Below are 18,772 nucleotides of genomic sequence, written 5' to 3' on the forward strand. Positions count from 1 at the left end.
TTCTTCTTTTCTTTTTTTTTTCTTTTTTCTTTTTTTTTTTTTTGCATTGACTTTATTTTGTCCGTTTTCTTAGGCAAACAATGTTACCCATGTAGCGAGCTTTAGGTCAGTGACTCCCAAACCAAACGGTCTTAGGGCACTAGGTTTTAAAATCCCCCTACGGACTTAATTGCTCGAGTAACAAAGGCCACAAAACGAGACTAGCCAATCTACTTTTGCCCATTATCTAAAGATTTTATCTATAAAGAACAATGGGTATTGAAGTAGTTTATTCCTTTTTTTTTTTCCTTTTTCTTTTTCTTTTTTTTTTTCTGCTATTTTTTTTATTCGCAAATGTTCGATTCGACATTGTTTCAACATGTGGGTTCTCTCTCAGGTATCGAATAATATCACTAGACAATCTCTCCATCAAAGGTCTCGTGCAAAAGTGTGTGCCATCTTGGAATTAAAGTACAAATCGGTCGATACAAGCTTCAAAAAGATAACCTTACTCGACTACGTTCAAATTATCTAAAAGACACTACATATATATACTTTTCGAAAACATGCTAAACACCAACTACTCCTAAAGTTCGAGTGAGGGAAAGACAACTTAGCTAAAACATCTCTATTTTTGGATTTTTCTAATTTTTCGTTTTTTTAGGGATTTTCATTTTTTAAGAATTACACTAAAGCCCTCCCCATACCTAAATCATGCATTGTCCTCAATGTATGCAAAAGAGAGAATTGGAATAAGAGAGTAAAGAGGAAAAATACCTGAATAGGGGATGAAGGGGTTTTTATTAACTACTGAAGCAACTTACATGATCAAGGGTCAATGAGGTGGATGACCTCTTCCTCCGAATCAACATGCAATTCTAAAAATGGTTTAAGACGTTGACCATTAACTTTGAAAACATTACCATTTTTAGGATCCTGAATTTCAACAGCACCGTGAGGAAACACAACTTGAACAATGTAAGGACCGTCCCATCTAGAACGCAACTTACCGGGAAACAAATGAAGCCTAGAGTTGTAGAGAAGAACTTTTTGGCCGGGAGAAAAGGATTTTCTCAAAATGGTTTTATCATGGAAGGCCTTAGTTCTTTCTTTGTAAATTTTAGCGTTTTCGTAGGCATCATTTCTAAGCTCGTCCAACTCGGTCAATTGTAACTTCCGATGACTACCGGCGGTGGGTAAGTCGAAGTTCAATTCTCTAATGGCCCACATGGCCCTATGCTCTAACTCAACCGGCAAATGGCAAGCTTTACCATACACGAGTCTATAAGGAGACATTCCTAAGACGGTCTTAAATGCGGTCCGATAGGCCCATAAGGCATCTATCAATTTGGTTGACCAATCCTTCCTATTCGAGTTGACCGTCTTTTCTAAGATTTGCTTAATTTGCCGGTTTGACACCTCTACTTGGCCACTAGTTTGAGGATGATAAGGGGTAGCAAGCCTATGAGTGATGGAGTACTTCTTAAGAAGTGACTCGAATTGACGGTTCTTGAAATGCGTCCCTTGGTCACTAATGATAGCCCTAGGTGTGCCAAATCGAGAAAAGATATTCTCTTTAAGGAATCTAAGGACAACTTTGTTGTCATTGGACCGAGTTGGGATGGCTTCTACCCACTTAGAAACGTAATCAACCGCGAGAAGGATGTAAAGGTGGCCAAACGAACTAGGAAATGGGCCCATGAAATCTATGCCCCAAACATCAAAGAGCTCTATAATAAGGATTGGGCTCATAGGCATCATGTTCCTCCTAGTGATTCTTCCTAAATGTTGACACCTACTACATGCGGAACAATACTCGGCGGCATCCTTAAACAAACTAGGCCAATAAAAACCGCATTGGAGGATTTTAGCGGCGGTTTTTTTCGCACTAAAATGTCCTCCACATGCTTGATCGTGACAAAACGAGAGGATGCTATGAAACTCACTATTTGGGACACACCTCCTAATGATTTGATCGGGACAATGTTTAAAGAGATATGGGTCGTCCCAAAAGAAATGTTTCACTTGAGAAAAGAACTTGGCTTTATCATTTTTGGACCATGTCGAGGGAATGTCACCGGTTGCTAAGTAATTGACTATGTCGGCGAACCAAGGGAGAGTGGAAATTGAGAGAAGGTGTTCATCGGGAAAGGACTCGCTTAAGGGCAAGTCGTTAGTGGATTCAACCACTAATCGAGAGAGGTGATCGGCAACGACATTCTCACAACCTTTCTTATCCCTAATCTCTAAGTCAAACTCTTGGAGTAACAATACCCATCTAATCAAACGGGCTTTTGAGTCTTTTTTAGAGAAAAGGTACTTAAGGGCGGCATGGTCGGTGTAAACAATGATTTTGGACCCGATAAGATAAGAGCGAAATTTTTCTAAGGCAAAGACTACGGCTAGAAGTTCCTTCTCGGTGGTAGAGTAATTGAGTTGGGCATCATTTAAGGTCTTACTAGCGTAGTAAATAACATGTGGCCTCTTATCTATTCGTTGTCCTAAAACCGCTCCTATGGCATAATCGGATGCGTCACACATGAGCTCAAAAGGTTGACTCCAATCGGGAGACTTCATGATCGGGGCCGAAGTCAATTCTCTTTTAAGGTCTTCGAAAGAATGAACACACTCGCTTGTGAACTCGAATTTGACATCCTTAGCTAAAAGGTTGGTCAAAGGTCGAGCCTTTTTGCTAAAATCCTGGATGAATCTACGATAAAATCCCGCATGTCCAAGGAAAGAACGAATTTCCTTAACGGACTTGGGAGGAGGGAGATTAGCTATTAGGTCGACCTTAGCCTTGTCTACTTCGATTCCTTTTTCAGAAATTTTGTGTCCTAAAACGATTCCCTCCTTAACCATGAAATGACATTTCTCCCAATTTAACACTAGATCCGTTTCCTCACATCTTTTCAAAACTAAGTCTAGATTGTTAAGGCATTGGTGAAAAGATGGTCCAAAGATGGAAAAGTCATCTATGAAGACTTCAAGAAAGTCACCTATCATTTCGGAGAAAATGCTAGTCATACACCTTTGGAATGTGGATGGGCCCGTGGTTAGGCCGAAAGCTAGGCGTCTATAAGCGAAGGTTCCAAAAGGGCAAGTGAAGGTGGTCTTTTCTTGGTCCTCGGGTGCGATTGGGATTTGAAAATATCCCGAGTAACCGTCTAAGAAACAATAAAACGCATGACCCGCTAACCTCTCTAGCATTTGATCGATGAAAGGCAAAGGAAAATGATCTTTCCTAGTGACGGCATTAAGCTTCCTAAAGTCTATACACATTCTCCAACCGGATTGGACACGTGTTGGAACTTGCTCATTGTTCTCATTGGTCACCAAAGTAATGCCCGACTTCTTAGGCACTACATGGACGGGACTCACCCACTTACTATCGGAAATGGGATAGATGATCCCATTGTCTAAACACTTAAGAATTTCTTTCTTAACTACCTCCATCATGGGAGGATTCAACCTCCTTTGAGGTTCTCTCACGGGCTTTGCATCTTCTACCAAATGAATCCTATGTTGGACAATCGCCGGGCTAATTCCTTTAATGTCCGAAATGCTCCACCCTATGGCTCCCTTATGCTTTCTAAGGATTTCTAAAAGTCCTTCCTCTTGTGACGTAGTCAAATTAGAGGCAATGATAACGGGATAAGACTCGTTAGGGCCTAGAAAAGCATACTTAAGAGTGTCGGGAAGAGGTTTGAGTTCTACTTCCGGCGGTTGTGACTCAACGGTTTTCTTAGGTAAAGGCAAATGCTCGGGTTCAACATCACGCTCTTGACTTGTTGTAGGAATGGTGGATTCTAACATTTGGTTGACCTCATGTGTGTAGTTGGAAACATCCCAATCCTTTCCAAAATGTTTTAAGCAAAATTCAAGGGCATCTTTAGGATTCATGAGATCTTGATCAACTATTTCATCAATTAGATTAACGTCCATAGGTTGATCATAGAAATCATCGGATTGTTTCCCTACATGAAAGATGTTGAGGTCGATTGTCATGTTACCAAATGTTAGCTTCATTAAGCCATTCCTACAATTAATCAAAGCGTTGGATGTAGCTAAAAAGGGTCGTCCTAGGATGATGGGAATTTGATTCTTTGGGTTCCTAACCGGCTCGGTCTCTAGGACGACAAAATCTACGGGAAACACAAAGTCACCTACTTTAATTAGCACGTCCTCGATCATTCCCTTAGGAATTTTCACGGATCGATCGGCTAATTGAAGTGTGACATTGGTTTGTCGGAGCTCCCCTAAGCCTAAAGCTTGGTAGACAGAATATGGAAGGAGATTAACACTAGCCCCTAAATCAAGTAACGCCTTATCCACAAAAGTTTCTCCTATGACACATGAAATTGTAGGACAACCGGGGTCCTTGTATTTCACGGGAATTTGGTTTGAGAGAATCGAACTAATGTGAGACGTAAGGAAAGATTTCTTAGGAACATGGTTAGTTCTCTTATGGGTACATAACTCCTTAAGACACTTAGCATATGAGGGAATTTGTTGAATTGCATCTAAAAGGGGTATGTTGACCTTGACTTGCTTAAACACTTCCAAAATCTTCTCCATTTGAGCCGATTGCTTAGGTGAAATAAGTCTTTGTGGGTAAGGGACTCTTGGTTTATAGACTACTTCACTTTGCAACTCGGGTTCCGGGTTTGGGTCACTCGACTCCTCACGAGCTTTAGAACTCTCGGGTTTGTCATGATTAATGGTAGTGAAGGGCGGACTTGGATTAGAAGTCGAATCCCCTTTCTTACCAAGGTTCTCACCAACGTGGGTCTCTACTTGTTTACCCGACCTAAGAGAAATGACCGAATGCACATTATCCGGGGGTCTTTGATTAAGAGGAAATTTCGGGTTCACCTCGGGTTGGCTCGGGAATTTGTTCTTTTCTCGCTCACACAATGTGCTCGCTAATTGACTCAATTGGGACTCTAACTTAGAGACGGCTTGCACATTAGAATGCAAAAGTTGCCTATCTTGAGTTAAAGTTTGCATGAAGGTTTGTTGGGATTGGGTCAAGTTAGTTTGCGATTTCACTAAGGCCTCTATGCTCTTTTCTAAGGAATTGAGTCTCTTATCCGAATCATTAAATCCGGGAGGATTCACGGGAGCTTGACTCGGGTTTTGATAAGTAGGAAAAGAGTTAGGATTGGGCCTTTGGAAATTGGGTTGTGGAGTTTGAAAGTTTTGACCTTGGTTCCACGAGAAATTCGGGTGATTCTTCCACCCGGGGTTGTAAGTTGGTGCAAACGGGTCATTTCTAGGCTTGGGTTGGAACATCGCGTTCACTTGCTCAAAATCATGAGATTGTTGAATCTCGGGATGGGAAGCATTATAGTTCGGGAACATAGGCAAAGATGAAGGGCTACTATGAGACTCTAAAACTTCTAGTCTCTTTGTTAGGGTTGCTAATTTGGCATCGGTTGCCACATTGTTTCCTATCGAATGCAAACCCCTAGAGCTAGATGCCTCGATCGACTTTTTAGGTTCCCTAGTAGACTCCCATAACATTGTTTTCTCGGCTAAGTCCTCGAAAAATTCCCACCCTTGGTCCTCATCTTTCTCCATGAATTTGCCTTGGCACATAGATTCTAACAAAGCGGTTGTTTGACTATCTAAGGCCTCGTACACAATCTTACAAAGTCTCCATTTCTCTATTCCATGGTGGGGGCATTGTGATAAAAGATTTTTGAAACGATCAAAGAATTTCCAAAAAGACTCATTTTCCCTTTGATGGAATTGATTTATTTCATTTGTAATACGAGTCGTTTTGTGGTTTGGAAAATACTTTTTAAGAAACATTACCACAAACCCCTCCCAAGTGGAAATAGAATTGACGGGGAGACTATACAACCATTTTTTAGCATTTTCTTTTAAAGCAAAGTTGATTAGTCTAAGCCGAATGGAATCTTCGCTCAATTGTTGGAGTTTTTGCAAACCGCAAACCTCCTCAAATTCTTGGATAAAAAGATAGGGATCCTCACCTTCACTCCCTAAAAATTTAGGCAACATACTAATGTGATGTGCCTTAATCTCGAAATTATTCCCATTAACGGGAGGAAGGGTGATGCATGAAGGTTGAGCGGAACGGGACGGGTAGCAGCGGTCTTTAAGAGACAACGCCATGTTTACTATCGGTTCGCTAGCTTCTATGGGTTCGGAGTCCGAAGAGGACGAAGATGGAATTTCGATGATCGGTCTAACTAATCTAGACGATTCGCTCCTAACCCAAGTAGTTCGCATAAACTAGATAGTAAACACGTAGCAAATAAGTGCGAGAAATTAAATTAAACAAAAGAAAGGGTGTAAAAGTGAAAGAAAAACTTAATTCTAGGGTTCCCTAATAAAAAAATGAACTAGACCTTGCTCCTAACGTTAAGGACCACCAAAAACTCGATAAATCCAAAATTATTCGGACCGGTCTGGCCAGTTTGGAGCAGGCATTGCCAAGAGGCCAATCTCCGCGCTTAGACACCAAACCTTAATCGGCCAGGTAAGCTTTCGCTTGCCTAGACACCGAAGAGTCGGAATAATAAAAGATTACCTCGTCTTTTAGGTACCTTCCTAGTTGAGCGCGAAATCCTAGGGGCTAACGTCTAATTCAATTTTATTAAAAGGCTAGGGAATGGAAAATGAAGAATTAAATTGTTGTGGGCCAAGGAAAGAGTGATGAAATCCCTTCCCTTATCTTATGAGTGGGTTTTGCCCTTAAGATTTATTTAAAATGATGCACCACACAACGAAATAATAAAAGCTATAAACAAATATGGATGCTTCTACACTACGTGATTTACTCTAAAGAAAGGAAGAAATTAACGTACCTTAGGGTCCTCCAGCGATCACCACAATTTAAGGTACGAAAATTTAAAAACAAAAATTAAAATCTAAATGATGTGCCCTAAGTGTAAAAATGCATGATGCAACACATATTTAATTCTAACTACTATTTTTGGATTTTAAATTTTAAATTTTAAATTTTGTTTGTGTTTTTCAATTTTCAAATTTGTTTGTGATTTTCTAAATAAAATAAATTGAAATAGGAGAGAGATACAAGTTACCCAAGCAAGCTTCCAATACTCCAAGAATATTCTCCACTTATTCCAAGTTAGCTCATACTCTTCCAATTTCCTAAAATTCAACAAAAAAAGAAGTGAGAGAATATTAAAAAAAAAACTAATCCGAAAAATTAAAAATTAAGGCGCAAAAATTAATTTTAGTCCCCGGCAGCGGCGCCAAAAACTTGATGTGCTCAAAATATGATTTTGATTGCAAGCGCACAATCCCGTTTTAATATTTTAAGATTCGAACCACAAGGACTTAAACTATTTTCGCGAAAACCTTAATTTTTAATTTAATCAAATTAGACCAAAAGTTTTTGAGGTTTTTGTTTTTACTAATTAAGATGTTTTCCTTTTATACTCAAAGAGAAATTAATCAATAATTTGTATAAAACAATATAACCTTTAAAAAAAACTGAAAGCAAATAAAAAAAAAACAAAATAAAATTAAGAACATGCGACGGGTGACAGAAACAAACAGAAATGAGAAAACCACTGGCCACTAAACATTCAGAATGAACCGGAAAATAAAGAAAGAAAAAAAATAATAAACAATAAAAAGAAAAATGGAAAGGAAAAACAATGCAGTGAATATGTTAAGTTTATCTAAGTAAAAACACGCGTAAAACCAGGTCGATAAACAGGAACAGAGAAACAGGGGTGGCGCGGGTGGCCGCAAACAAAACTACTAATGATGGACCCTCGCCGGAAATTATGGAGGTGCCCGGAATAGCTTAAATCTCGTCGGAAAATTAATTTGACCGGAAAATTTAGCCATTCCAAATATAACAAATAAAAGCCCACTAACCTCTAAACCAAATTCAACAATAAATTCTACACTAAAGAGCACCTAAACACCCCATTTTTGATCAAAACAAGACTCAAATCAAACCAAATGAACTCCAAACTACACCAAATTTCAAATCTAGCCTAAACATAATATTTCCAACATAAACCCACTAACCTCAATTCAAAATCATAAACTAAAATTTACACCAAAAAGCCCCAAAAAATACTAAAACCAAGAACAAGATCAACACCAAAGCATACCAAACTAATTCCAAATCAAGCCAAACTTCAAAACTAGCTTATCTACCATGTTTCCAACAAAACCCCATCAAACTACAAACCAAAATATCAACTAAATCATTGAACCCACTAATAATATTGAGAATTAAAAGAGGCTCAAGCTAAATACTAACAATGAAAGCTCAATACACAAAATAAAGGCTCTTCAACCCACAAGTGGTTGGCATAAATGCCACTTTATCCACTTGTTAGAAAGAAGGTTGGTCATAGCCAAAAATTTCAACAAGCTAAAGATTTAGGAGATGAAGAAACTAAACTTGAAATTATATTAACTAGAAAGTGTTTACAATACTTGAGAGATTACAAGTTGAAAGAGAATGCTATTCTAGATGTAGAAAATAATGGAGGCTACTAACAACTAGGTACAAACTAGGGTAAACTAAGGTAGACTAAGTTGGTGGCTAATGAGAGAAGAGGATGTTTATATAGGCCAAGATTAGGGTTTTAGGGGTAGAAGGGTCCTTGTGTTTTGATTTTCTTTTCCCTTTTTTTCTTCTTCTTCTTTTTCTTTTCTTTTTCTTCCTCTTTTTCCCTTCTTGCACCTTTTTGTTCCTTTTTCTCTTGAATTCTTGATTTCTCTAAAAATTCCTGAAAACAAAACAATTAACTAATAAAATACGAAAACAAGCAATAAATCGGTAGTTAAAATGTGCAAAATAATGGACCTATCAATACTCATTCCTGGTGATTCCGGGATTGTGGATTAGACTTGTAGATTAATCTTTATAACTCTGTAGTTTAATTATATATATCGATATGCATGCTTTAGTCGGTTATTTAAGTTGGGTCCGTCACAGTCAAGACTCGTCAGAGTTTACACGTGGAAAGAGCTCAGAAGCGGATATACTTCAAGGAAGGATAGAAGCGGAGGAGTGATTTGCTGACTATGGAAACTAAACAGAAAACAGTAGCAATCTTTGATTGATAGAATACATAGCTGATTTATAGGATATCAAATCAGAGATTGATTTTGTAACTGTGTCTATATAAACACAGAATAGGGTTACTCTATATGAGTTGAGTTATCGAGTACATTGTTTAGAACCCTAGCAGCTCTTAGTGATAAAATATAAATCAGTGAGAGAGTTTTTGTAACCATTCAAGCTTTGTGAATAAGAGTTTATTGTTTTTAATCTCTTATATTGTCATACTGTGTTACTGATTGTGATCACTATATCATCTTATATAGTTATATAGTGAGTTTATAGGACCTAACAAGCGGTATCAGAGCCAGCTCTGTTAAGATTACTACAGTGAGATCTTAATCACAATCATGTCTGAAAAATCACAAGCTTCATCTTTTAGAGTTCCAATCCTTAAGGCATCTGAATATCCAGTCTGGAAAGAGAGAATGATCATATTCCTAGACTCTGTTGATCCAGAATACCTTGACAGGATCTATGATGGACCACATATGCCCACCAAGCTCTCTGTTGGGCTTGCAGATGAACCTCAGAAGATGGTTCCAAAAGAAAAGAAAGATTATACCCCTGAGGACATCTTGTCAATTGGTAAAGACTCTAAGGTGAAACACCTTCTGCACAGTGCCCTTGATAATGCAATGTCAAATAGGGTGATTGGGTGCAAAACTGCTAAACAAATCTGGGATGCTCTGGAAACCAGATGTCAGGGAACTCAGGCCATAAAGAAAAACAGAAAAACAATCCTAACACAGGAGTATGAGCACTTTGACTCAAAATCTGGTGAGTCCTTGACAGATCTGTATGACAGATTTGTCAAACTGTTGAATGACTTATCTCTGGTGAACAAGGAATATGATCTTGAAGACTCAAACCTCAAATTTCTTCTGGCTCTTCCTGAAAAATGGGATTTGAAAGTCACTACAATAAGAGACAATCTTGATCTTGGAGAAATGTCTCTTGATGATGTTTATGGAAGACTGAAGACTCATGAACTTGAGATGGAGCAGAGGAGCAAACGTAATGGAGGAAAATCAAAGTCTGTTGCTCTGAAAGTTCAAGAGGAAGCTGCTAAGAGCAAAGGAAAAGCTCATGTCACAAAGTCTGACATTGAGTCATCAAACTCTGATGACTCAAACTCTGATGTTCCCTCAGACTCTGAAGAAAGTGATGATGAGATGATGCAGTTAGCAGCATTGATGGTGAAAAGCTTCAAGAAGTTGGCCTACAAAAAGTTCAACAAAGGCAAAAATTTTTCAAGGAAAGACAGAAACTCTGACAGAGTTTATGATAAGAAGAACTTTAGGAAGAATGAGAGCAAGGAAGGGAAAGCTGGAAAAGCTGACAAGTATACCTGTTTCAACTGTGGTGAAAAGGGTCACTTTGCATCTGAATGCAAGAAAGCCAAGAAAGAAAAGGAAAAAGCCTTTATCACCAAGAAGGGAAACTGGACAGATACATCTGATTCAGAAGAAGAAGTCAATTATGCTCTGATGGCAAACACTGACAACAACTCTGAATCTGCTGCTAAGGTACCTCATTCTACTCTTGCCTTTGATACTGAAGATATAACTGAGTTAAGATTGTTCCTTAAAACTTTGCATATCAGCTTTAGAGATCAGACTTTAGAGAATGAAAGATTAAAATCTGAAACTCTAAGTGTAAAGAAAAGGAATGATTATCTAGAAAAAGAATTAGTTCAGATGTTAGAAGTTCAGAAAGAAAGAGATGATGCTGTCATTGTCAAAGATGAATTATTAAGGAGGTATGCATCTCTTCAATCAGAACTTGCTAAGGAAAGGGATATTATTAAGACATGGACTAATTCAGGCAAAACTACTCAGGATATCTTAGGTAGTGGAAACTGGAAGAAGGGACTAGGTTACACTGATAACTCAGAAGCTGAGTCATCAAAAACAGAGTTTGTTAAAACTCAAAAACCTAAAGTTAAACCTGTTAAATTTGTTGCTGAATCCTCTAAGTCTAAACAGAGTAGACCAAAATCAGAGATTAACAACAATTTAAAATCTGATAAGCCCAAACAGGTTAACATAGGACTGATGACTCAGAAACAGCTTAAGCATAAGCTTAAAGAGGTAAAGTCTGATAACAAAGACAAGGAGCCTAGGAAAAATAGAAATGGCAAGGTTGGAATAGACAAGAGTAATAACTACATGCCTATTCCAAATGCACCTAGGAAGACATGCCATAACTGTGGAAATACTAATCATCTTGCTGATTTTTGCAGGAAGAACAAGGACATTAACTCCTTACCTACAAAGTCTGGAGTTAGAAAAAGTAGTATTAGATATAAACCACAAGATCCATGTTTTCATTGTGGTAGTTTATGGCATTCTATTTATACTTGCAAAGAATATCATAGTTTGTATTATGATTATTATCAATTGAAACCTTCTTTGAAAAAGGTTAATAAAAATTCTGCAAGTACAAAATCTGTTTCTAGTATAAACTCTGTTCCAAAGTCTGTTAGCTCAAACTCTGATAATGATAATTCCGCTGCAAAAGCTAACAAACTTAATAAGGCCAAGGGATCCAAGCAAGTCTGGGTCCTTAAAACTAACAATTAGTGGTCTTTGTGATTGCAGGGCAACAGGAAGAATATTCTAGTCTTGGACAGTGGATGTTCAGGAATAATGACTGGAAATAAGGCCCTGCTGTCAGAGTTTGTGGAGAAAGCTGGCCCAAGTGTTTCTTATGGAGATGGCAACATAGGAAGGACTCTGGGATATGGCAACATCAATCTTGGAAATGTCATCATATCAAATGTAGCTCTTGTTCAAGGGCTAAAACACAATTTACTCTCTGTCAGTCAGATTTGTGACAGAGGATATCATGTTGATTTCTATGAAGAACACAGTGAGATAGTAAGCAAGTCAACAGGCAAAGTGGCAGTGATTGCTCACAGACATGGAAATATTTATGAAATCCACTTGCCTACAAACTCTGAAGGAAAAGCAATTTGCTTGTCAACAAGAATCTCTGCAGAAGAAAGTTGGAAGTGGCATAAGAAGCTCTCACATCTCAATTTCAACTCCATAAATGAGCTTATAAAGAAAAAGCTTGTGAGAGGACTCCCTGAATCACTACTCACTTCAGATGGTCTATGTGATTCATGTCAAAAGGCCAAGCAGAGAAAAACATCCTTCAAGAGCAAGACTGAATTCTCAATAAAGAAGCAATATTATCTTCTACATGTTGATCTATTTGGACCAGTTAATGTACCATCCATTGCAAGGAAGAAATATGCTCTTGTCATTGTTGATGAGTATACCAGATACACTTGGGTATATTTTCTTCACTCTAAAGATGAAACAGCTTTGCATCTGATGGATCATGTGAAGCAACTGGACCATGGATCTGAAGACAAAGTAAAGATCATTAGAAGTGATAATGGAACTGAGTTCAGAAATTCAACAATGGAAGAGTTCTGCAAAGAAAGAGGTGTAGTACAATAATTTTCTGCACCTGGGACACCACAGCAAAATGGTGTAGTTGAAAGGAAAAACAGGACTCTTGTAGAAGCTGCCAGAACTATGCTTGATGAGGCTAAATTACCTACTTATTTCTGGGCAGAAGCTGTTCAAACAGCTTGTTTCACTCAAAATGCAACACTGATTAATAAGCATGGCAAGACCCCATATGAGATGGTGAAGAAAAAGAAGCCAAATCTGAAGTACTTTCATATATTTGGGTGCAAATGCTTTGTGTTGAAGACTCATCCAGAACAGCTTACCAAGTTTGATCTAAAAGCTGATGAAGGCATTTTTGTAGGTTATCCTCTGACAACAAAAGCCTTCAGAGTCTATAATCTAAGAACCAAAGTGATCATGGAATCCATACATGTGTCATTTGATGACAAGAGAATTATGGGCTTAGTAGACATGGATGATCATGAAGAATTGCATTTTGAGAATGAAGAAATATTCTGTGATTCAACAAACTCTGATGAACAGTCAAACTCTGACTGTGACCAAAATACAGCAAACTCTGGTGAAAATTCACAAGTTCATAATGATGAAGCAAATGTTGAGGGGGAGCATCAGAATGTTTCAGACTCTACTCAAGACTCAAGCTCATCAGAGAATGCTGACTCAAACTCATCAGAGAATACTGATTCAAACTCTGATAGCACAACTGTAGGGGGAGCTACAGAGAATGATCAACAGAATCAAGAGAGCATGGATCAAGGGGGAGGATCCAATGATGAAAATGGTCAACTTCCACATGCTAGGAAGTGGACAAAATCTCATACACCTGATTTGATAATTGGAAATCCAGAAGCAGGTGTGCAAACAAGGACAGCTACAGCAAATGAGTGTTTACATCATTGCTTTCTGTCACAAACAGAACCTAAAAAAGTGGAGGAAGCTCTTCAAGATGCTGATTGGATTCAAGCAATGCAAGAAGAGCTAAATGAGTTTGAGAGAAACAAAGTCTGGACCCTAGTACCAAGACCAAAAGATAGATCCATAGTTGGTACAAAATGGGTTTTCAGAAACAAAACTGATAGTGAAGGTGTCATTACAAGGAATAAAGCAAGACTTGTGGCAAAAGGGTATTCACAACAGGAAGGTATTGATTATGATGAGACATTTGCTCCAGTTGCAAGATTGGAGGCAATCAGAATCTTTCTGGCCTATGCTGCTCACAAGAAATTCAAAGTATTCCAGATGGATGTCAAGAGTGCTTTTCTTAATGGGAAACTGGATGAAGAGGTATATGTTGAACAACCTCCAGGCTTTGTGGATCCAAAGCATCCAGACTATGTTTATAGATTGGACAAGGCACTTTATGGACTAAAGCAGGCTCCAAGGGCATGGTATGAAACTCTAGCTCAATTTCTTCTTGAAAGTGGATTTACTAGAGGTACCATAGATAAAACCTTGTTTTACTTGAATCATGGTAATGATCTGCTTTTAGTTCAAATCTATGTTGATGATATCATTTTTGGCTCCACTAATGCTAAACTCTGTCAAAGATTTGCCAAGCTCATGCAGTCTAGGTACCAAATGAGCATGATGGGGGAACTCAGTTATTTTCTGGGTTTACAAGTTAAACAGACTGAAGATGGGATTTTTATCAATCAAGCCAAGTATACCAGAAATCTCTTGAAGAAATTTGGTATGCAAGACAGTTCAGCTGCAACTACTCCTATGGCAACAGCAACCAAGCTAGACAAAGATACTGGTGCATCAGTGGATATCACAAACTATAGAGGAATGATTGGATCTTTGCTTTATCTGACTGCAAGTAGACCAGACATCATGTATGCCACATGTCTATGTGCAAGATTTCAGGCAGATCCAAGAGAGCCTCATCTGATTGCAGTAAAGAGAATATTCAGATATCTCAAGGGAACCACATCTTTGGGATTATGGTATCCTAGAGAATCAGATTTTAGTCTAATTGGATACTCTGATGCAGATTTTGCAGGTTGCAAAATTGACAGGAAAAGCACAAGTGGGAGTTGTCAATTTCTGGGTGGAAGACTTGTTTCTTGGTACAGCAAGAAGCAAAAGTCAATATCAACATCAACAGCAGAGTCAGAGTATATAGCTGCAGGCAGCTGTTGTGCTCAAATTCTTTGGATGAAGAATCAATTGTTTGACTATGGGTTATCCTTTTCTAAAATTCCTATTTATTGTGATAACCAAAGTGCTATTGCTATGACAGGAAACCCAGTTCAACATTCTCTGACAAAGCACATCAGTATAAGATATCATTTTATAAGGGAGCATGTACTGGAAGGAACCATTGAACTTCACTTTGTTCCCACAGAACAGCAGCTAGCAGACATATTCACCAAACCACTAAGTGAAGCAACCTTTACTAGGCTAGTGAATGAGCTAGGAATGATATCAGGAACTGAGTAAACATAATGGTCAGATCTTTCAAATTTCAATTGTCAAATTACCATATGAATTGCTCACAAATTTGCCATGATATACTCTGATTGTTAAACTCTGATGACATTCTCTGATGATATACTCTGTTTGTTATACTCTGACGTCATTCTCTGACAATATTCTCTGATGTTTGTAAACTCTGAATCTTGATAAATGATCTCATTATTTTTTCTCTGAGACAAATAACCTGTGAAGATACTATGAAGCATGATCTGAATTAGTAATCATGAATCTCAGTTAAGTTCTTTAATCTTGATCTCAATTTTGTGCTACAAATTTACACTATATGCATGTTGATATCATTGAGACTCTATTACTTCACATATCTTAATTATAAGTGAGACTGATTAATTTGCATTTTCTCTCAGTAAATTAGACAGTGACTATAAACTCTGATGCTATACACACCCCTGCAAATAAGCATGGTACTCCTTTGAGATCTTAGATGTCTATATGACAGTGACTGGGAAGACCCAAACATTTGCTGGTATTAAGTAATTGCCAAGATTTTATAATCTATGGTGACCAGTCACAATCTCTGATTACTGGAGAAATACTGTTGCAAAATTATATTTAAAGGTCGTGATTCATTTACACTGAAAAGCGTCCTGAAAAAAAAAAAGGGGGGGTTAGTTTATTTTATATATTTCTTCATCAGAGTATGTCTGTTGTCTATGTCTTGAGAGTTTAAATAAATTATTGTTGTCTACCTTATCATTACGAAATTGTGAAATTCTTTAGTCTCTGATTTAATATGTTAAATCACACACATTATTTCACAAGCACATTATTGAGCTATGGATTTTATGACAAACTCTGATTTTTTTTATGAATGTTCTAAACATTATGTCTTATTCTGAGGTACTTAGAAATTTATTTTCTTTGTTTTAAATCTCAGAGTTTAAAAATCGAGGGATTTGATCTTGATTTTTTAACATCTTATACATTTCAGGAGTTCAAATATTCAGAGAATGTGAAGAGAGTGTTCCAAACGGATGTATTGTTAGTGGGTTTACATGAAAAACATTTTAATAGGAGAACGTGTAATCAGCATTTATAACTGCACATGTTTTACTGCGCTCATGATTATTACTCTCGTTTCTCCATGCCACTAACTCTCATCTACCAGTTAAAATCTGACAGGTGTACAGCTGAACAAAAAGCCCAAGCGTGTACAGCTAAACAAAATCTGAAGAGTTTATCACATCAGATTTTATTGATTACTATTCACTTACACACTTCATTTTTACACACACTCTCTCAACAAACTCTTACGCTTTTCTCTCTGAAATTCAAATCCTCTCTTACACATCTTCTCAAACACCTTCCTTCACAAACTCTGTTCTAAAGGCCACTACAGCGTTTACCGTTGCAGGTGTGGAATTTGTTCCCAACAACCATGCTGCCATTCTTGACACCACTGATGTTCCAAGGGATTATCATCCCATTCAGCAATTCCGGCACAGAGTGCCCTGGCCACTGCCCTTACAGCCCCTGCCAGACTCTCAGGAAGCCAAATCATCACTTTCTGGAGAACAGGGCATTATGACAATGGTGGTGAAGCTGGGTCACCATCCATTGTATTTGAGTATGATGGAGCGGAGTATACTGTCATTCCAGCCACCGTCCGAGCAGCACTCAACCTGCCAGAGCATGCTGCCTACATTATCAATGGAGATGCAAATCTCAGAACTATGATGATTGATTTGGGCTACTACGACACTCTAGACAAATTGGGTCAATTAAAGCGTCCAGGACTCAGGAAGGAGTGGAGCTTTTTCTTTGATTGCATTACCAGGGCCTTCCAGAAGAAATCTACAAACTGGGATGCCATACCAATGGACATGCTGCAGATTGGGTATTCTCTGATCTATTCTACTAATTTTGATTTTGGTAGATTAGTTATTAGAAATATTGGTGAAAGAATGCATGAAAATCGTCAGATTATATATTTTTCACGATTCTGCCAATTGCTGTTTAATGCCACTGTTGGCGAAGTGGCTTTTGATGCTGCAGATGAGATCAAACCTTTTAAACTTCATAAAAGGGTTTTCAAAGATCTCATATCCAAAGATGAAAAGAGACCAGTTCTCAGGCCTCTACAAATTCCAGCTCCACTAAGAGCTAGACTGAACATGCCTCAAGCACCACAACAACAGCCTCAACCCCAACCACAACATCCAATTTCTCCTACAGCCACCAGAAGACCCAGATCATCAACACCAAAACCATCAAAGTCTACAAAGTCTGATGCCCCTTCCTTCAAGAAGACCAGAACCTCTGTTGCTACACAAGTTCTGAAGACAAACTCTGATGCGCCAGCAAACTCTGACAGAGTTCCTCCTGTAAACTCTGATACAGTCTCTAAGACTTAAAACACTGAAGCTGCTTCTCCACCAAAGCAGAAAAGAAGGAGACTTGTTGCAGCCTATGATTATGAAGATCTGGAAGCCCCTCCTGCAACAAACTCTGAACCTTTACAGGCCAGTCCTCAGCCAAAGACATCTAGATTTAAAAGAAGGGCTAACAAGCCTAAGAGGGCAAAGGTGCCCATAACTGAGATCACAGATTTTACTGTTGAGGAAGAGCAAGCACCATCCACTACAATTCCTGATGATCTATCTCAAGCTCTGATGGTGCATCCTCTTCAAGCTGTTCCAATCTCTGCTGATACAGCATCCTCTACTTCATCTGAAGTAGATGAGGAAATAATATGCAAGGAACAAGCTACAGCTGAAGCTGAGACAACAGTGTCTGATTTTAACATTCCAATATCTGATCATGGACCCTCCACTCCAATTCCTCACTCTCCATTGAAGTTTCCTGAGGGTGCCATTATTCATGATACAGCTCCAGAAAACTACAAGTCAGATGCTGTAGTTGAAGAATCTGACAAGGTAGCACTGGAAGCACTGCAGTCTCTTGCTAAGGCTGGTGAAGAGCCTAGCAAATCACAGTCTGAAGCTCAAGAAAAATCTGTTCAAGATCCTGTTGAGAAAGTTGTTGATCCTGCATCTGATGATGGTGAGGATGATGAAAGCTCAGATGATGACAATGATGATGAAGTCCCTTTGTCTCATCAATAACAAAAGTGGGAGTCCACCAGCCAATATAATGCCAGGCTGCAAACTCTGAACACAAACTCTGAGCCACTTCCCAGGGATCTTTAGGTTGACCCACCAAGTGAAGTATGGGATAAACTCTGGCTGAGCCACCAGCATTCTCTAGAGCCAACAAAAGCTGAAGATTTCCCATCTATGGCAGAGAATAAAATCACAAACTCTGATGTCATGTCAAGCCTCAAAGCTACAGTTCTTTATCTAAAGACATTTCATCCTGCTCATGCTCAGACATCTAAGTCTATAGATGGTCTCAGAACAGAGGTAGCCAGTTCCAAAGAAACTCAAAATATGGACAAGAAAAGGCATCTGCTACCTCTAAAGGAAGACATGAAGAAGCTGGTGTCTGCCAATGAATCTCTGGAACAGAGAATGTCCACCATTGAGTCTACACAAGAGAAAATGTCCAAACAGCTTGAAGCCATCCAATCTTCACTTTCTCTAATAACTTCTATACTGATTCCTGATGAGGATGATGTCAAAAAGGGGGAGAGAGTAGCACAAGTCAAATGCAAGTCTACTTCTCAAACTCTGAAGAGAAAGAAAAATGATGATGATGATGATGTGGATGACTTTACAAAGAACAAAAGATTTCAAGCTGCAACTGGTGGAAGAGTTTTAAACTCTGACAGTTCAAAGTCTAAGCAAAGCTCAAAGTCTGCTCC

General features: G+C 38.5%; 2 protein-coding genes across 2 annotated transcripts; one reads left to right on the forward strand and one right to left on the reverse strand.

The window, feature by feature from the left end:
* Positions 1-807: 807 nt before the first annotated feature.
* LOC135152780 (uncharacterized) lies at positions 808-6,061 on the reverse strand. The gene has a single exon (XM_064093878.1). It carries the CDS (start codon positions 6,004-6,006, stop codon positions 808-810), a length of 5,199 nt encoding a protein of 1,732 aa, XP_063949948.1. The 5' UTR covers positions 6,007-6,061.
* An 11,062-nt stretch (positions 6,062-17,123) lies between these two features.
* On the forward strand, positions 17,124-18,463 carry LOC135152781 (uncharacterized). Its single transcript, XM_064093879.1, has 3 exons — positions 17,124-17,282; positions 17,394-17,978; positions 18,365-18,463. Exons 1-3 carry the CDS (start codon positions 17,124-17,126, stop codon positions 18,461-18,463), a joined length of 843 nt encoding a protein of 280 aa, XP_063949949.1.
* The last annotated feature ends 309 nt before the right edge of the window (positions 18,464-18,772 follow it).

Source organism: Daucus carota, chromosome 5, assembly GCF_001625215.2.
Source record: "Daucus carota subsp. sativus chromosome 5, DH1 v3.0, whole genome shotgun sequence".
Taxonomy (NCBI): domain Eukaryota; kingdom Viridiplantae; phylum Streptophyta; class Magnoliopsida; order Apiales; family Apiaceae; genus Daucus; species Daucus carota.